Source organism: Nothobranchius furzeri, chromosome 9 (assembly GCF_043380555.1).
Source record: "Nothobranchius furzeri strain GRZ-AD chromosome 9, NfurGRZ-RIMD1, whole genome shotgun sequence".
NCBI classification, from domain to species: Eukaryota; Metazoa; Chordata; class Actinopteri; order Cyprinodontiformes; family Nothobranchiidae; genus Nothobranchius; species Nothobranchius furzeri.
The window spans coordinates 47,176,066-47,191,237 of NC_091749.1; the positions used below are offsets into that span (position 1 = coordinate 47,176,066).

The following is a 15,172-nucleotide window of genomic DNA, read 5'->3' on the forward strand; positions in this document are numbered from 1 at the left end:
TTGGTCTAATTTTAATCCAAAGATTAATGTTTAATTTAAGATATTTAAATTTAATAGCAAAAGTTTATTTAATCAGAAGTTAAAGGAATCTTTGCTTTTCAATAACCAAGAATATTTTTATCATTCTGTGTTTCATTTCAAAGATGAGGCAGAGTGTAAATGTTAAGAATTTATTACTAATAATTTTAAACTTGACAATTTGGAACGACAATTAAAAATGACAATTCATGGATGACAATTTAAATGACAATTTACCAGCTTTGATATTAAACTTGGTATCAAAAGCTTTACCTGTGTCTGCATGGAAAGCTAAAATGAAATGAGAGCTTGGATGCGTGAATGGATTCTCAGAAGGTTTCTTTCAGAGAGAGGAACTCGTTCTGGGTGAATGCTTGTTTTGCAGCTAACTCGGTCGTTACTTAGAGAGAACAGCACCAGACACAATCTGTGTGGTACCTCACCCATTCAGACAACACTTGTGCGGATCCGGAGGTCAAGGGAGGATATTGTCAGCCTCCGGGTACTCGGTCCGGTAGCGAAGACTCGAGTAAAACCGACTCTCTGGTCCAAAGATGTCACAGGGTACACAGTGTCGAACGTCTGGCTCAACTCTGAAGGAGTTTCTCGTCTTAACTCTCAAAATCAATAACTCTGAAGGAGTTTTGCGTCAGCTGGTGACAGGTGTGTTTATTCGAAGCTATTCTATCGGCGTGACAGAACAGCAGGTAGAGGCTTCAGGGCGGCCGACCCTTATCCTCAGGATAGTGGTTGGTTCACAAACTGAAGTTACAGCTGCGGAAGATTTAGTTTTAACAAACCCACAGAACACGCCCTCTCAGAGCAAGAAAGCTTTGGTTATGGGAAAAAACATGTGAGAGCAGTTTAACTTTTACCCTGGATAAGCCCTCTGCGTTGGATGGATAAAGTGGAGGATGACCTTCTGGTTTACTGAACACACATAACCGATTATCACAATAATCATTATTATACCCAAAGCATAATAATTAATTTCAGTAATTAAAATACATTTATACTGAACCAAGAGATTATTTATGATGATTGTAATAACAGTAATAAAGTCAAAAGTTTATTAAAATTATTATTTAAAATTATTATTGTGATCTTGAAGTGTCCTTCAGCCTGGGACGGAACAGCAGCAGATGAAGATGATTTTCAGCAGACATCATGGCTCCTCGCTTGTTTAATCTGTGGGGCAAAGTTACAGTGAACCCAGCTTGACCCAGCTGGGAAAATGTGACCTTTGTCACAAATTGGAGGACCTTCGTGACGCTACATTACCGACGTCTTAATCTGTTTTAACTCCGTATTATTTGGGTGCAGTAGCTACACCTTTAGAGGAGTTCTAGTATGTGGTGTTTTCTTTTGATCCAGTGAGAACCAGCAGTTCCTAAAGGAAGTGGTCCAGAGCGTTCTGGATGGACAGGGAGTCGGCTGGCTTAACATGAAAAAGGTGCGACGTCTGTTGGAGAACGAGCAGCTCCGTGTCTTTGTGCTGAGTAAGCTGAACAGAGCCATCCAGTCTGAGGAAGATGCCCGACAGGAGATCATACGTGATGTGGTGAGATTGGTGAAATCAACTTTCAAATGTGCACCACCAGTTCTGCCTCTGTCCTCACTGCTTCTGCTCTCAGACTTCAGGATCAGATCATTCTCTTTTACGGTTACTGAAGACGGTTGCAGTGAAATCCATTCAAACAATCAAACTAGAGATGTACCGATATGAAAAACACACACACACACACACACACCACAGCACATATTTCGGAGATGATCCATCACTGTCACATGACTAAACATCACCCACCTCACCTTTTTAAACAGATACAAAAATGGAAACAATATGAAAAAAAGTATCTGTTGTTAATATCGGCCCAGTTTTTCTTATCGGACCGATATTGATATGTTAAAAAGTGACTACCGTCGGCCGATAACTATATTGATGCCAATATATCGTGCATACCTAAATAAAACCCTTTTTTGAACAAAATATAAAATACTAGAATAAAATGGTTTTGCTGTGTTTTGTTTGCAGGAGGTGAACAGAAAGGTTTACAAAGGTATGCTGGACATCCTGAAGTGCACAGTTTCCAGTCTGGAGCACTCTTACACCAATGCAGGTCTTGGAGGCATGGCCAGTGTCTTCAGCTTACTGGAAATAGCACGCACCCATTATCAAACCAAAGGTATGTCCCAGAGGGTCGTTTGAAATTGATGTTAAAATGTGGGTTTTATAAAATTAGTCTGTTTTTAGGTTCTAAAACCAGCGAGGTGCTTGTGCTGCTAACACTTGTTCATCTCTTTCCATTGCATTTGTAATCAACTTTAAGCTGCATGTGACACTTTGACCCGCTAAAACATTTAACTAAAACTGTGAGCTGCTTTTGCTGAATGACCTGAATCCTCTATCCAGTTTAAATTTTCTCTCACTTTATTCTTCTGTTATTTTGATGACTCCCTGTCTTTGGCTCCCTGATTTTGGAAATCTGTTAGACCCGGAAAAGCGCAAGCGAAGCCCCACAGACAGTGCTGGCAGTCCGGGGAGTAAAGAGAGTCCTTCTGGTCGCATGGAGGTGCCCAGGCCTCAGGGCCTCCTGAATATTCCCCAACTTCAGCTGCCTCATCACACAACGGGCAAAGGAGCCCGCCATTTTGATACCCGGAGTCTGAACGAGGAGAACTTTATTGCCTCGATTGGTGTGTACACCACTCACGCCCGGTTGCATGTGCACTGTAAACCCCCCACCTGCCCCATACAAGCTCATCACCCCTAAACCCTGACCTTTCCAATCGTCTCAGTAAAAGATTACTTTTCTTGTCCCAGACAGATTCTTACAGGTGCAAGTATTCCACACACTTTGTCTAAAATACTACTAGAGAATTATCACTGTGCTTAAATTGGAACCAATCGGAGAAATTAATATTCATTCAAATTAAAATGTATGATTTGGTCTTGATGGAGGGATTTGGATTTGTTCCAAAGGGTGTATGGAATATGTCCCTGTCTTCCAGCCTGGACTGTGTGTGTGCCCGTGTCCCTTTCTTTTACCATCTGTGCAGCTGTTCTCCTCCACTGTGACGATCGGTTGGCCTCTTAGCACCTTGAATGCATGTCTTTGTTTTATTCCTTTAGTGTGTAAATCTGCAGTAGGGGACGAGGGAAACCGGATTTAAACACCTCAATAGTCAAATCGGTGTTCCTTTACTGCAGGTTTCTTCAAGGCGTGCTATAGAAAACACCTGCTCCCTTTGCTGTCAGCATGGAGGGTGGAAGCGTCACTCCCCAGTAAACAGCTCCAGTAAAGAGACTTTAGTCTCAGCAAAAGTTATATCAATTGGTCATTACAGAGCTGCCGAAAATAAATAAAATCGTCTTTACCATTTAATTTTCCAAAGCACATCCTGGGTCTGTTTATAGGGGACTGCTCTTAGTTCGACCACCCACTCCTCTTCTACCCTCAACCCTTCTCTACCTGTTAGAAGCTGCCCCTTCAATTCTACAGAATGCTGTGAGACTTGCATCCCAGCTTCGGCAACTGCTCCATTTCACTCGCTGGCTCAATGGCCTCTCAACCCCATCCCATGCTCATTTTCCTCAGTCAGCCACCTCTCTTTCTCACCTTTGCTCTGAAGAGCCAGACAAGTGGATGGATGGAACCAGGTGGCCTGTGCTCAGGGTTCTGGTGTGTGGCTCTCCAGGAGCTCCTGGTGTGTTGTAATGTTCCCAAGTAGCTCCTGCTCATGGCCGGTCCAACGCAGCTTTAGTCCAGCTACCTGCCAGCATTACAAAACACCACATCTTCACATGACAACATTATAATGCTCTTTTTGTTTTGATTTTTGATTTTAATGCTCACCCCCCATACATGCCTTTTCAACCAGCTCTCTGACTCTCTCTCTGTCTTTCTCTCCTTGCTTGCAATGCATCTTGGGTAGAATTGTGGAGCAAGCACCAGGATAAACAAAAAGCAATGGAAAAACAACAGAGTAAGATACTTTTCACACACCAAAAAAAGATCGGGGTGTTCAGCTGGTGAACTTTTCTCACCCCTTTACTTACCCAACTCAACGATGACATCAGTCATGAAAACAAGATATTGATGATTAATATGATGGATTCCCCTTCCAGAAGGTGGATTCACATTGAGAGTAAAATACATTTTATTCATACTCAAGTATAAACTGCAATTAAAATTTAAAAACATTTATTGTTAGTTAAAAGTATGAAGGTGTTTTAGATAGCTGAGGCATGACAGCTGCAGTAGTTGGCTTCAGTTTTCCTTTACCTTTATATATTTTGCACAAAGAGTCAGACTTTGTTGGGATTTTTTTTTATTTATTTTGTATTTTTGCTGCTTTGTTAAAAACATTTTTAGTCCAGTAACAACGTTTTCATATTTAAATCAATTAATTTCAAATCAGTTTATTTATATGGCACCGTCGTCTCAAGGCACTTCACAAGGTAAACACGTTCCAATTTAACCTACATATCAGTGCAGAGTTCAGTTTATTATTCTAGTTAGTTAAAAGTTTCCTATGTAATAAAACACAACAGATTACATCAAGTCACTGACTTGTGTCAAAGACTTTACAGTGGAGAGGAAAACTCTCCTTTTAACAGGAATAAACCTCCAGAGGATCCTGGATCAGTACAAGCAGCCATCCGCCACGACTCACTGGGGATCGAGAAGACGGAGCAGACACATGCATACATGCAGCACACACAGTAAAATTAGGATGCAGGATTCATTTTTGTCAGTGTTCAGTTAGCCTCCTGACCCTGACCACATGAGGCTTTCAGGCTTAAAACTCCTGAACTAAAGGTCTGGACCAGAGTTGTTGACAAATAACCAAAAACTTGTAAATGAGATCTGCAGACGCTTTTATCGACACGACTTGTCGATAAAAGTCAAATCAATAGAAAATATAAACTACAGCAAACTACAAGCTGAAAACTTCCACACGCTAGATGATGCGTCTCTCAGGTCCTGTTTGCATCACGGCTGGATTATTTTTACTGTTGGATGTAACAACAGAGTTTAAAAAGCAGCTCAGTTCCAAAGAAACATTCACAAACTGTTGATTAAAGCTGCAATGGCAAATCTGCAGAATGAGCTAGCTTTTAAAAACAAACACAGAACATTACTGAGTGGAGAACCTCTCACACCAGTGGTGTTCTGCGGCAGGATGCGCAAGAGCATCATGAATGGAGGACCCAGGTGAATGTGGATGAGCAGAAGTTTGATGAGACAAACAACCAGGTGGTCCAACCGTTGGTTTTGGGCCGAGCCGTGTTTTTAGCTGAGGTTTTTAGACAAAGGCAAGAGACCCACGTTGCTCATTTTTTCCCTTTTCTTTAATCTCAATATATTTAAAGCAATACTATGTTAGAACGTTAACTCATTCACTGCCAGCCATTTCCTGATCAATAAAGCCCTTCGCTGCCAGTGTTTTCACAGTTTTTTTAAGAGTCACAGAATGTTGCGCTTTATGATGATGTCAATGCCCAAACAACCAAAACAAAGAATAGACTCACCTCTTACATGGGGAAGAATCCGCGCGCTTCGAGCGTTATCCGTTCTTTCATAATCCGTAGTTGAATTGTGATCTGCAGAAGCTTTTCCGGTTCGTGCCTCAATTTTTTTACAGCAGCGGCCCAAAATGATCTCCTAACACTTAAATTTTCTGCTTCCTGATCACGTGATGTGTGACGTACGCGGATAAAGATCGGCTTTAGAGCTGGGATGCTTGTTCTCACAGTGCGGGGACTCGTTCCGACGCTCACACAGTAAAAGAAATGTAAATGACGACTTAAGTCATCAATGGCAATGAGTCAAGAGGCATGAAACAAAGCTAGCTTGTTAGCGGATTTGCCATTATAGCTTTAAGACAACTTTATTACAACATTACGATAAAATCTGGTTAAAAAGGTTAGCTCATTACTGTTACTTGACAGATACACACATCTTAGTTCAAATGAGGTTAAATGTATTTTAAACTAGTGTGGGTTGTACACAGATTTATACCTGTGAAAGTAAAGATGAGACGACGTCTTTCTTCTTATTATATTTCTGATGTCAAGTCAAACAACTTGTTTTGGGGTTTTTAATATAAAAAAACTATACATTTTCTGTAAGATTCACAAGTTTAAAGGTTCCATATCATGTTATTTTAAGTCTTTGAGAGCAATGGAAGGCACCGTGTATGATAAAATATTATCGTTGGCACTATTGAGGTGTCCTTTATATTAAATATGAGCAATTTTCATCATCCTGAATTTATACCCAGAAATAAAACACTTTGTTTCAGTGAAACTCCGCCCATGCTCTGACAAAACTTGCCTGCGACAGCGTCTTAAGTGAGCCAGTTGCTATATTGGTAATGGTAGTTCCATGGTTAAGGCATGGTCTGCTATCTCAGTTTTGCCATGTGCTAACGTGTGTTTGAATCCCGGTGGTGTCGGCAGTAAATCATTTAGCCATGTTTTTATATCTTAGATTTATTGATAATACCGTATTCTGCAAAAATATTTAGTGTCTCTAAAGATCTTTGAATGCGGTTGTGTCCAAGCAGCATTTTAGTTGATTTACTCTGCTTTCCTCACATGGACTCACACTAGCTAAATAAGCAAAGGAAGTAAAAAGCTGATTTGCCTTTATATTTTAAACATCTTAGGTGTGTTTTTGATGTGTCGTATCTCTAATTCCATGCTGTAGTTCTTTTTTAACAGTTTTAAATAGTTGATCAATAAAGGATTGAAAACATAATATTGGCACGTGTAGCTAAAAAGAACAAAAACTGCTTAGACCAGGATGTGAACTTGCACAAAACTATATGCCAGCCCAGCGCTCTAACCACTGGACTACCAAGTCCGCTACATGACGCCAGTCGCCTAAGCCACGTATCGTGTGCTGGCCAGGGGAGACAGGTTTCAGACCAGAAACTAGCTTCCGGGAGAGGAGCAGGGCCTGATGACGAGACTAGTTTCCAATGATGCTTTACAAGATTTCCAAAGTCAAACAAAAAATGTTCAGCTGAAACGGGAAAATGCAGCCAAAATGTTTATTTGTTTTTGTATTTTTTTCATGAGGAATACCAATATCACATGATAAAAAGCTCCGAAAATGGGTTTTTCCATGATATGGGCCCCTTTAAGCTCAAGTTAAATGTGATTATGTTTTACAGCGTTTTATTCTCCTTGCAACCATGCATCAAAGATGAGCAGAAATGAACTGCTGCTGTCCTGTCCTGCTCTTATAACTGTGCTCTTTTCCAGTTTCAAGTGACTTTGTGTACGTTTTGTTTTGGCAGCCAGCTGTCTATAATTGCTGATGCAATAAAAGCTTTACGAAACATTTTAGTTTAAATGTCACCAAAAGTGCGAACCAGATGGACGGATGTGTGTGTCGCCACACACCCACCTACGGGGATAACCGTCACACTTGAAACAGAAAATGTCTCCTTTACCGACCATCTGTCTGCATGCCTAACTGCCTGTGTCTGTTTGCTGTTTTTTTGGTGTTAAACGAGCCACATTTGCAGCTCTGACTGAGATTTAATGTCACGCACTTGTTATTTTTTTATTTGTAATGTTTTCCCAGTTGTAATGTGTTATCACCCTTTCAGCTTTGCCTCCTTGGTTCTTTGATGTGTGAAGATGGCTTTTATTAATTTAAAAACCATATTATAAAATATATTTCTTCCTGCGTTTGAGTCATCTGCCTAACCGTAGTGGTTAGTGTGCTTTTCTATGCATACATGTTAAAGTGGCACTTCAGAATTATGTGGTGTCACAGTTTCTGTGCTGCCTTTGAGTGAGGTGGTATATGGTAAGCAGGTCACGTGGTTCTCTGGAGAAGCAGAGGCTGATAACTGTGCTTTTTACAGGATCTGAAGGAACAAAGCAGCAGCGCCCCCAGGTGGCTGATGCAGAGGAGAAAAAATCACAGATCAGTGCTGACAGTGGTCTCAGTGTTGCATCTGGATCCCAGGTTTGTATGCCGAATGTTGGCCGCAGTCTGATGTCTGTGTTGAGATGTTACAAGCTGTAGACGTCCTTTTTAATTGCCCTTCTGATTTCTTCCTTTTAATAAATCTCCCTTTTAGAAGAGCGACACGGACTCTGTGACCAGCTCAGGACCACCGATCCTGACTAGAAGCACCAGCCAGGACTCGGAGGCCAGCACAGTGGTAGGGCACGGCCAAGTCACATGTCATGCACTGTTAGATGCACCATTTGCAGTTGCTGGGATACATTTACATCATATTTAACTTTTAAAAAGCATTCTCCATTTGAGAATAAAGAAGTAGCTTCATTTTTGCACCCCTTACAAATGAAACCTGTTATTGTGGAGTCATAATTGTGAAATGATCTAATAAGAATAATAAAGACACACATTGCTTCAGAAAATGTATCAGGTGTAAATGCTAAGCCAAAAATCTGGTGTAACAGGTGCATAATTACATGTTTTTAAACACGTAATTGTTGATTATCTGTGAAAACGAGTACTAAAGCGCCTACATGTCGAGCACAGCTGTGTTTGTGGTGTTCTTACTCTGAGCCGTATGATTGTAGATCAGCAACAGCTCCGGGGAGACTCTTGGAGCAGACAGTGATCTGAGCAGCACTGCAGGAGACGGCCTCGGAGGAAGAACTGCTCTACATTTGACCCAGTCCAGAGGGACGCTGTCTGACAGCGAGATTGAAACCAATCCGGCCACAAGCTCAGTGTTTGTGAGTAAACAAACCAGGAGATGTACTTCAGCTAATGGCTCATTCACAGTCATTTAAAAATGTTTATTATTGTACTTGATAGGATGTAAAAAAATGTTAATACAATAAAATATTTCCGTATTTTTTGTTTTTATACTGGATAGATGGTTACCAGCAGCTTATTACTTTTTGAATGAGAAACATTTACTATATTTCTTTGTGTGGTGCAATTCAAACTCCAACTGCTAGGTGGCAGCACTTGTTACCACTGTCATTCTTATGGAAAAACAAGATCTTGAGGTGATACTGGATGTGACTTTGAAGTGTCTGGCCTGAGTTTCCAGTTAAATTCAGTTATAAAAACTCCAAATATCATCTGGCTTTTAGGATCACCATACATCATATCGTGATTTATATCTGAACTCCAGATTCATGCCATACACACCACTGGTACGTGGTAACAAACACACCCAGCAATGGAGTTACAAATTTCTCTTCTGGAAGAAAAGCTTTATTATTCTGGGTGTGTGTGTGTGTGTGTGTGCATGCGTTCCAGTGTTTCATCTGCCAGTAAAATGACAAATGTCTTCTTATTGTTGGGTTTATAATGCTTCCTTCTACAGTTGTTCTACAGAGCACACATCACTGGTTACCCGTTAACTTTAGAGTTCATTTTAGAATCCTGATTATAACGTTCAATGTTCTACATGGTCAGGCTCCTCCCTATATTACTGAACTGTTAAAGCCTTATGCTCCAACCCGAGCCCTCAGGTCCACACACCAGAACCTTCTAGAAGTTCCAAAGACCAGATACAAAAGTTGTGGTGATCGCTCCTTCCAGACTGTTGCACCCGACTCAAGAATGAACTTCATTTTTCCTAACGTAGCATTGACAGTCTGGACACTTCAAAAACAGCTAAAGCTGCTTTTACTTAAATCTTTTATTTTCTTATTTTTAACTCAAATTTGTAATCATCTTTCATCTGTTTATGAAATATTATAATTTTATGACTTTATTTTTTCTGATGTTAATCTATTTCTGTTTTGAGATCATTATGATTTCATGACTTTGTTTTATTTTGTTTAGATCTATGTGAAGCACTTTGTGATTCTATGTCTGTGATAAGTGCTATAAAAATAAAATGTACTTACTTACTTACTTAATAGTTGTTATCAAACATCCCTTCCCTAAGCTATCCCAACCACATCAAACACAAGATGTTCTTTTAAACGATGACACAAACAACAGTAAATTATGTTAGCTAAAACTTAGTAAATTAGCTTTATTTAGATGTCAGTATTAAAAATAATGATTTGTACAAACGGTGTTCCTCGCTGGGACATTTCCACAATAACTTATAATTGATTAAACAGAAAAATGACTTAAAGTGATGAATCACACAAGCAGTTACGCTGATTAGTGGTGATTGTAGAACGAGTTTAATTGTAAATTTGACCTCGTTTTTTCTCTACAGGCAAAGACTCACACTCTGAAAGCAGGAGCAAAGGAGCAGGTGGCAGCCATGGTGAAAGGGCCCCCCGCACAGCCCATGGAGGACATCAGCATGAGGATTTATCTCTTTGAGGGGCTTCTGGGTAGGTGCTCGTGATGTCACTGCAGGCTATAGGAAACGTTCTGTGTGTTCCCGGAGCTGACTGTTCTACTTTGCTTCACTAACGTTTATTCTGTTTGTGTTAAAAAGCTAAACAGCCATCAGGATGCTTGTGTGCTTCCTTCCTGTCCTTGTGAATTTGACCCCCCCTTAACTGTTGCTGCTTACTCTGAGACAGGAGTTTTACAGCACAAACACAGCCTCCTTGTTCCTCTGTTTGAACAAGTTCCAACATAAAAGCTTTTACGTTGATTTGAGGTTTTGTCACCTCAGATCTCAGCAACAACATTATTCTTCTGCATGACAGTTTGAAAAAAATATAACTTTTATGCGAGATGTGGGTTACAGGCTGCAGTGAGTAAATGTTGATGCTTTCTGTAATAATTTTTGTTTTGTTCCTGTGATATGTGCCTGGGCTTGCTCTGCTCTTGTTTTTGTCCACTCACACCTCTTTGCCTAACCTCCCCTGCCCTGCTCTCGCTGCGTTTCTTCCCTTCTGCTGGTCTTCATGGGAAATTCCTCCAGGGCGGGATAAGAGCTCCGTCTGGGATCAGCTGGAAGATGCAGCCATGGAAACCTTTTCTCTAAGTAGGGCTGATCTCTTGCCTTCTGTGTGTGTGTGTGTGTGTGTGTGTGTGTGTGTGCGCGCGCGCGCATTTTCAGGCTCTTTGTTTAGTCGTTAATGTGATGTAAAAGATATTTTTAATGTGTCTATCTGTGTTTAATGTTGATGTTGAGCTATGACCCCCCTGCACACAGGTGTCTGAGTAAATGTCTCAGATGTGCATCATTTAAATATTATTATTATTATTATTATTATTATTATTATTATTATTATTATTATTACTTATAAGTAGTTTTCTAGTTAGAAAACTAACATTTGTTCAAATGGAGGCGGTAACCCTTAAAACCTGTATTGCAGCCAGCCACTCTAGGGCTCAATCTCTGTTACATTCTTTCGTCGCTATTTTACACGTTATTGTACGTTTGAATTACCTGGAAGCTGCTGATTCTTACATGATGTCATGAAGTAACCCACCACACACAGTCAGACACTCTGTGCTGAGAGACCAATCACCTGATCTGACGCAGATACGTTTCATCTCTGAGAAGCTTTGCTGTCACAGCTCCTGAGTGTGTGTCACCAGCAGGATCATTTCCTATTTTCTCTTCACTTAACCAATATTTGAAGCTGGCATTTCTCCTTTTGGAGAATCTCCTCTGAAAAATGGCACTGACCGGGGCGACCATTAGCATCAGCTCCATTCCGCCTGGACCGGGTTGGGAGTTTTCTCATTTATGCAGCCCTGGATTTTTCCCACGCACAACCAGACGTCTTTTCAGCCCTCTTCTCGAGGCGGTCTGCTTGGAGCCGAACAGGGCTGACACACTCACTGCCAGCTGATTGGCCAGCTCAACATCACACATACAATTAGGGGGAGCCTCCGATTGGCAGATAGAATCAGCCTGCAGGGGCTTCCTGCATGCATGATTCATTATCATTCTGGATGCTGTGGAGTTGACGAGCCTCTGACTGAAGCCGTTTTATTAACTGCTGTGAGGACACACACACAGTGCTGTAAGACTGCTCAGGCCACTTTTGTGCAATAATGGAGACACCGCAGACTTCTCCGTGCTCTTTTGCCCCACCCATGTGCTCAGAAATGCGCTAATGACATCACAGACACTAGAACACCCATGGGCCCAGTCACGTCCGCATTCCTAAGGCAGTGTGGAACGAATGTGACCAGGCTTGAACGGGCGAGTGGAGTGGAGTGGAGCCAGTGCTAGTGTGTAAGCCTCACTTGTTTTTGTCATCGTCATCGTCTTCCTCCGCTTATCCGGGTCTGGGTCGCGGGGGCAGCATCCCAACTAGGGAGCTCCAGACCGTCCTCTCCCCGGCCACCACCACCAGCTCCTCCGGCAGGACCCCAAGGCGTTCCTGGACCAGATTGGAGATGTAACCTCTCCAACGTGTCCTGGGTCGACCCGGGGGCCTCCTGCCGGCAGGACATGCCCGAAACACCTCCCCAGGGAGGCGTCCAGGAGGCATCCTGACCAGATGCCCAAACCACCTCAACTGACTCCATTCGATCCGGAGGAGCAGCGGTTCTACTCCGAGTCCCGCCCGAATATCCGAGCTCCTCACCCTATCTCTAAGGCTGAGCCCGGCCACCCTACGGAGGAAACTCATTTTGGCCGCTTGTATTCGCGATCTTGTTCTTTCAGTCATTACCCAAAGCTCATGACCATAGGTGAGGATTGGGACGTAGATCGACCGGTAAATCGAGAGCCTGGCTTTCTGGCTCAGCTCCCTCTTCACCACGACAGATCGGCTCTGTGTCCGCATCACTGCAGATGCCGAACCAATCCGCCTGTCGATCTCCCGATCTCCTGATCCCTCCTACCCTCACTCGTGAACAAGACCCTGAGATACTTAAACTCCTCCACTTGAGGTAGGACCTCTCTCCCGACCCAGAGTTGGCAAGCCACCCTTTTCCGGTCGAGAACCATGGTCTCAGATTTGGAGGTGCTGATCCTCATCCCAGCCGCTTCACACTCGGCCGTGAACCTACCCAGCAAGAGCTGAAGTTCAGAGCTGGATGACACTAGGAAGACCACATCATCTGCAAAAAGCAGAGACTAGATTCTCCTCCCACCAAACTCGACACACTCCACACCACGGCTGAGGAGGCTGAGGAGTGTGATCCCCCTATAGTTGGAACACACCCTCAGGTCACCCTTCTTAAAGATGGGGACCACCACCCCGGTCTGCCACTCCACAGGAACTGCCCCCAATGACCACGCAATGTTTGCAGAGACGTGTCAACCACGACAGCCTTATATTATCCATAGCCTTGGGATACCCAGGACGAATCTCCCAGGACGACTCTCATCCGCCCCCAGGGCTCCACCGCTGTGTAGTTGTTTGACTACCTCAGCAACTTCTGCCCCCAAGATTGGACAGTCCATCCCCAGGTCTCCTAACACACACAAAAAGCCAACCCCAGCCCTCCGCCTCTTACCCGGAGCAACTCCAGCAAAGGAGAGTGTCCAAACCCTCTGAAGGACTTGGGTTCAAGAGCCATTGCTATGTGTCGAGGTGAGTCCGACTATCTAGCCGGTACCGCTCAACCTCTGCCACAAGCTCCTGCTCATTCCCCGCCAGCGAGGTGACGTTCCATGTCCCAAAAACCAGTTTCCTTGTCTGGGGATCGGACCGCCAAGGCTCCTGCCTCGGACTACCACCCGATCCACACTGCACCGGACCCTTCATGTTCCTCCTGCGGGTGGTGGGTCCACAGTTGGATGAGCCCATGTATCGGGTTCGGACTGGGCCCGGCCGGGCCCCATGGGCGAAAGCCCGGCCACCAGGCGCTCGCTCACAGGCCCCAACCCCAGGCCTGGCTCCAGGGTGGGACCCTGGTAACCCTCCGGGCTGAGTACTCCGACTCTTTTTTTTACGTCCATGAAAGATCTTCTGAACCGTTGTTTGTCTCACCCTTCACCTAAGACCCATTTGTCATGGGAGACCCTACCAGGGGCACAAAGTGCCCCAGACAACATAGCTCCTAGGATCATTAGGGCACTCAAACTCCTCCACCACGATAAGGTGATGGTTCAAGGAGGACTTCACTTGTTTTTGTTTAGACTGAACTAGAGCTGGGGAGCCACAAACCCTTGTGTGTTTACATTCCCTTTACAGCACACGCTACAGTTATCCTCGTAGGTTATTGGGTTTGTAATGTCAAAGCAAACAAAATTAACTGGTAATCTGCTCATTCTGCAGCTGGTAGCATACATTTAGCTCAGTCCAAAAAACTTCATCATCAGAAATGAACTGAGCTGGGTCAAGGTGGTGAATTCTTCCAGATTTTATTGGCTTGTGATGCCTGAAAAATTATAAAATGTTACTAAAACAAAGCAGCATTTAGGCATGAGCTTTTGTGTGTTTATACAAAAGTGGGAAAAACGCATGATCCATGTGTTTTAGTTAGCAAACAAAATAAGCACATCTATCCTCTTCCCATATCCAGGTAAGGAGCGCTCCACTCTCTGGGACCAGCTGCAGTTCTGGGAGGATGCCTTCTTAGATGCTGTGATGTTGGAGCGTGAGGGCATGGGGATGGACCAGGGTCCTCAGGAGATGATTGAAAGGTTCAGATAGATCCGTTTCATTTTTTATATGAATCCTAAATCACTTTGATCTCTTCAGTGTATCTTTGTAATCCCTTCTAACTTTGTTATTTTTGTGTCAACACAGATACTTGTCACTGGGAGAGCATGATCGCAAGCGTCTGGAGGATGATGAAGACAGACTATTGGCCACCCTACTGCACAACATGATAGCGTACATGCTCATGATGAAAGTATGGAGGCCTGCTTGTTCTTACCTGTCTTTTTGCTTTCATATCCATAAACATTGCAAAACGTGGATGCTTTCGTTGGATTAGGTGACTAAAAATGACATCAGGAAGAAAGTGAGGCGCTTGATGGGCAAGTCTCACATTGGCCTCACGTACAGCCAAGAGATCAATGAGATACTGGACAAACTTCCCAACATGGTGAATAACAACCCTCTTTTTATTCACTTAGATCAACTTGTAAGTATTTTAAGGACCTTTTCTCATTTATATTTACAGAACGGTCGCGAGCTGGCCATCAGGCCCAGTGGAAGTCGCCACATAAAGAAGCAAACCTTTGTTGTTCATGCAGGCACTGACACAACTGGAGACATCTTCTTTATGGAGGTTGGTATAGTACTGTAGTGAAATAGAGTGATGTAACGATCTAGAGTTGTATTTTAATATACTGTAAGTAGATCACT

The 15,172-nt window shown here is 43.0% G+C and overlaps 1 protein-coding gene across 11 annotated transcripts in view; it reads left to right on the forward strand.

Moving 5' to 3' along the window:
- madd (MAP-kinase activating death domain) overlaps window positions 1-15,172 on the forward strand; it is a 65,968-nt gene that overhangs the window by 36,923 nt on the left and 13,873 nt on the right. For 3 of the 11 annotated variants that reach the window (XM_015953888.3, XM_015953896.3, XM_015953894.3), the window contains 13 exons: window positions 1,393-1,579; window positions 2,054-2,204; window positions 2,512-2,715; window positions 3,955-4,005; window positions 7,906-8,009; window positions 8,125-8,208; window positions 8,594-8,752; window positions 10,207-10,327; window positions 10,870-10,932; window positions 14,382-14,502; window positions 14,609-14,714; window positions 14,799-14,909; window positions 14,988-15,095. In XM_015953888.3, coding sequence (XP_015809374.3) covers window positions 1,393-1,579; window positions 2,054-2,204; window positions 2,512-2,715; window positions 3,955-4,005; window positions 7,906-8,009; window positions 8,125-8,208; window positions 8,594-8,752; window positions 10,207-10,327; window positions 10,870-10,932; window positions 14,382-14,502; window positions 14,609-14,714; window positions 14,799-14,909; window positions 14,988-15,095 — 1,570 coding nt within the window. The remainder of the gene's footprint in view (window positions 1-1,392; window positions 1,580-2,053; window positions 2,205-2,511; window positions 2,716-3,954; window positions 4,006-7,905; window positions 8,010-8,124; window positions 8,209-8,593; window positions 8,753-10,206; window positions 10,328-10,869; window positions 10,933-14,381; window positions 14,503-14,608; window positions 14,715-14,798; window positions 14,910-14,987; window positions 15,096-15,172) is intronic. The other 8 variants (XM_054732242.2, XM_054732247.2, XM_015953892.3 and 5 more) reach the window with 5 other exon arrangements.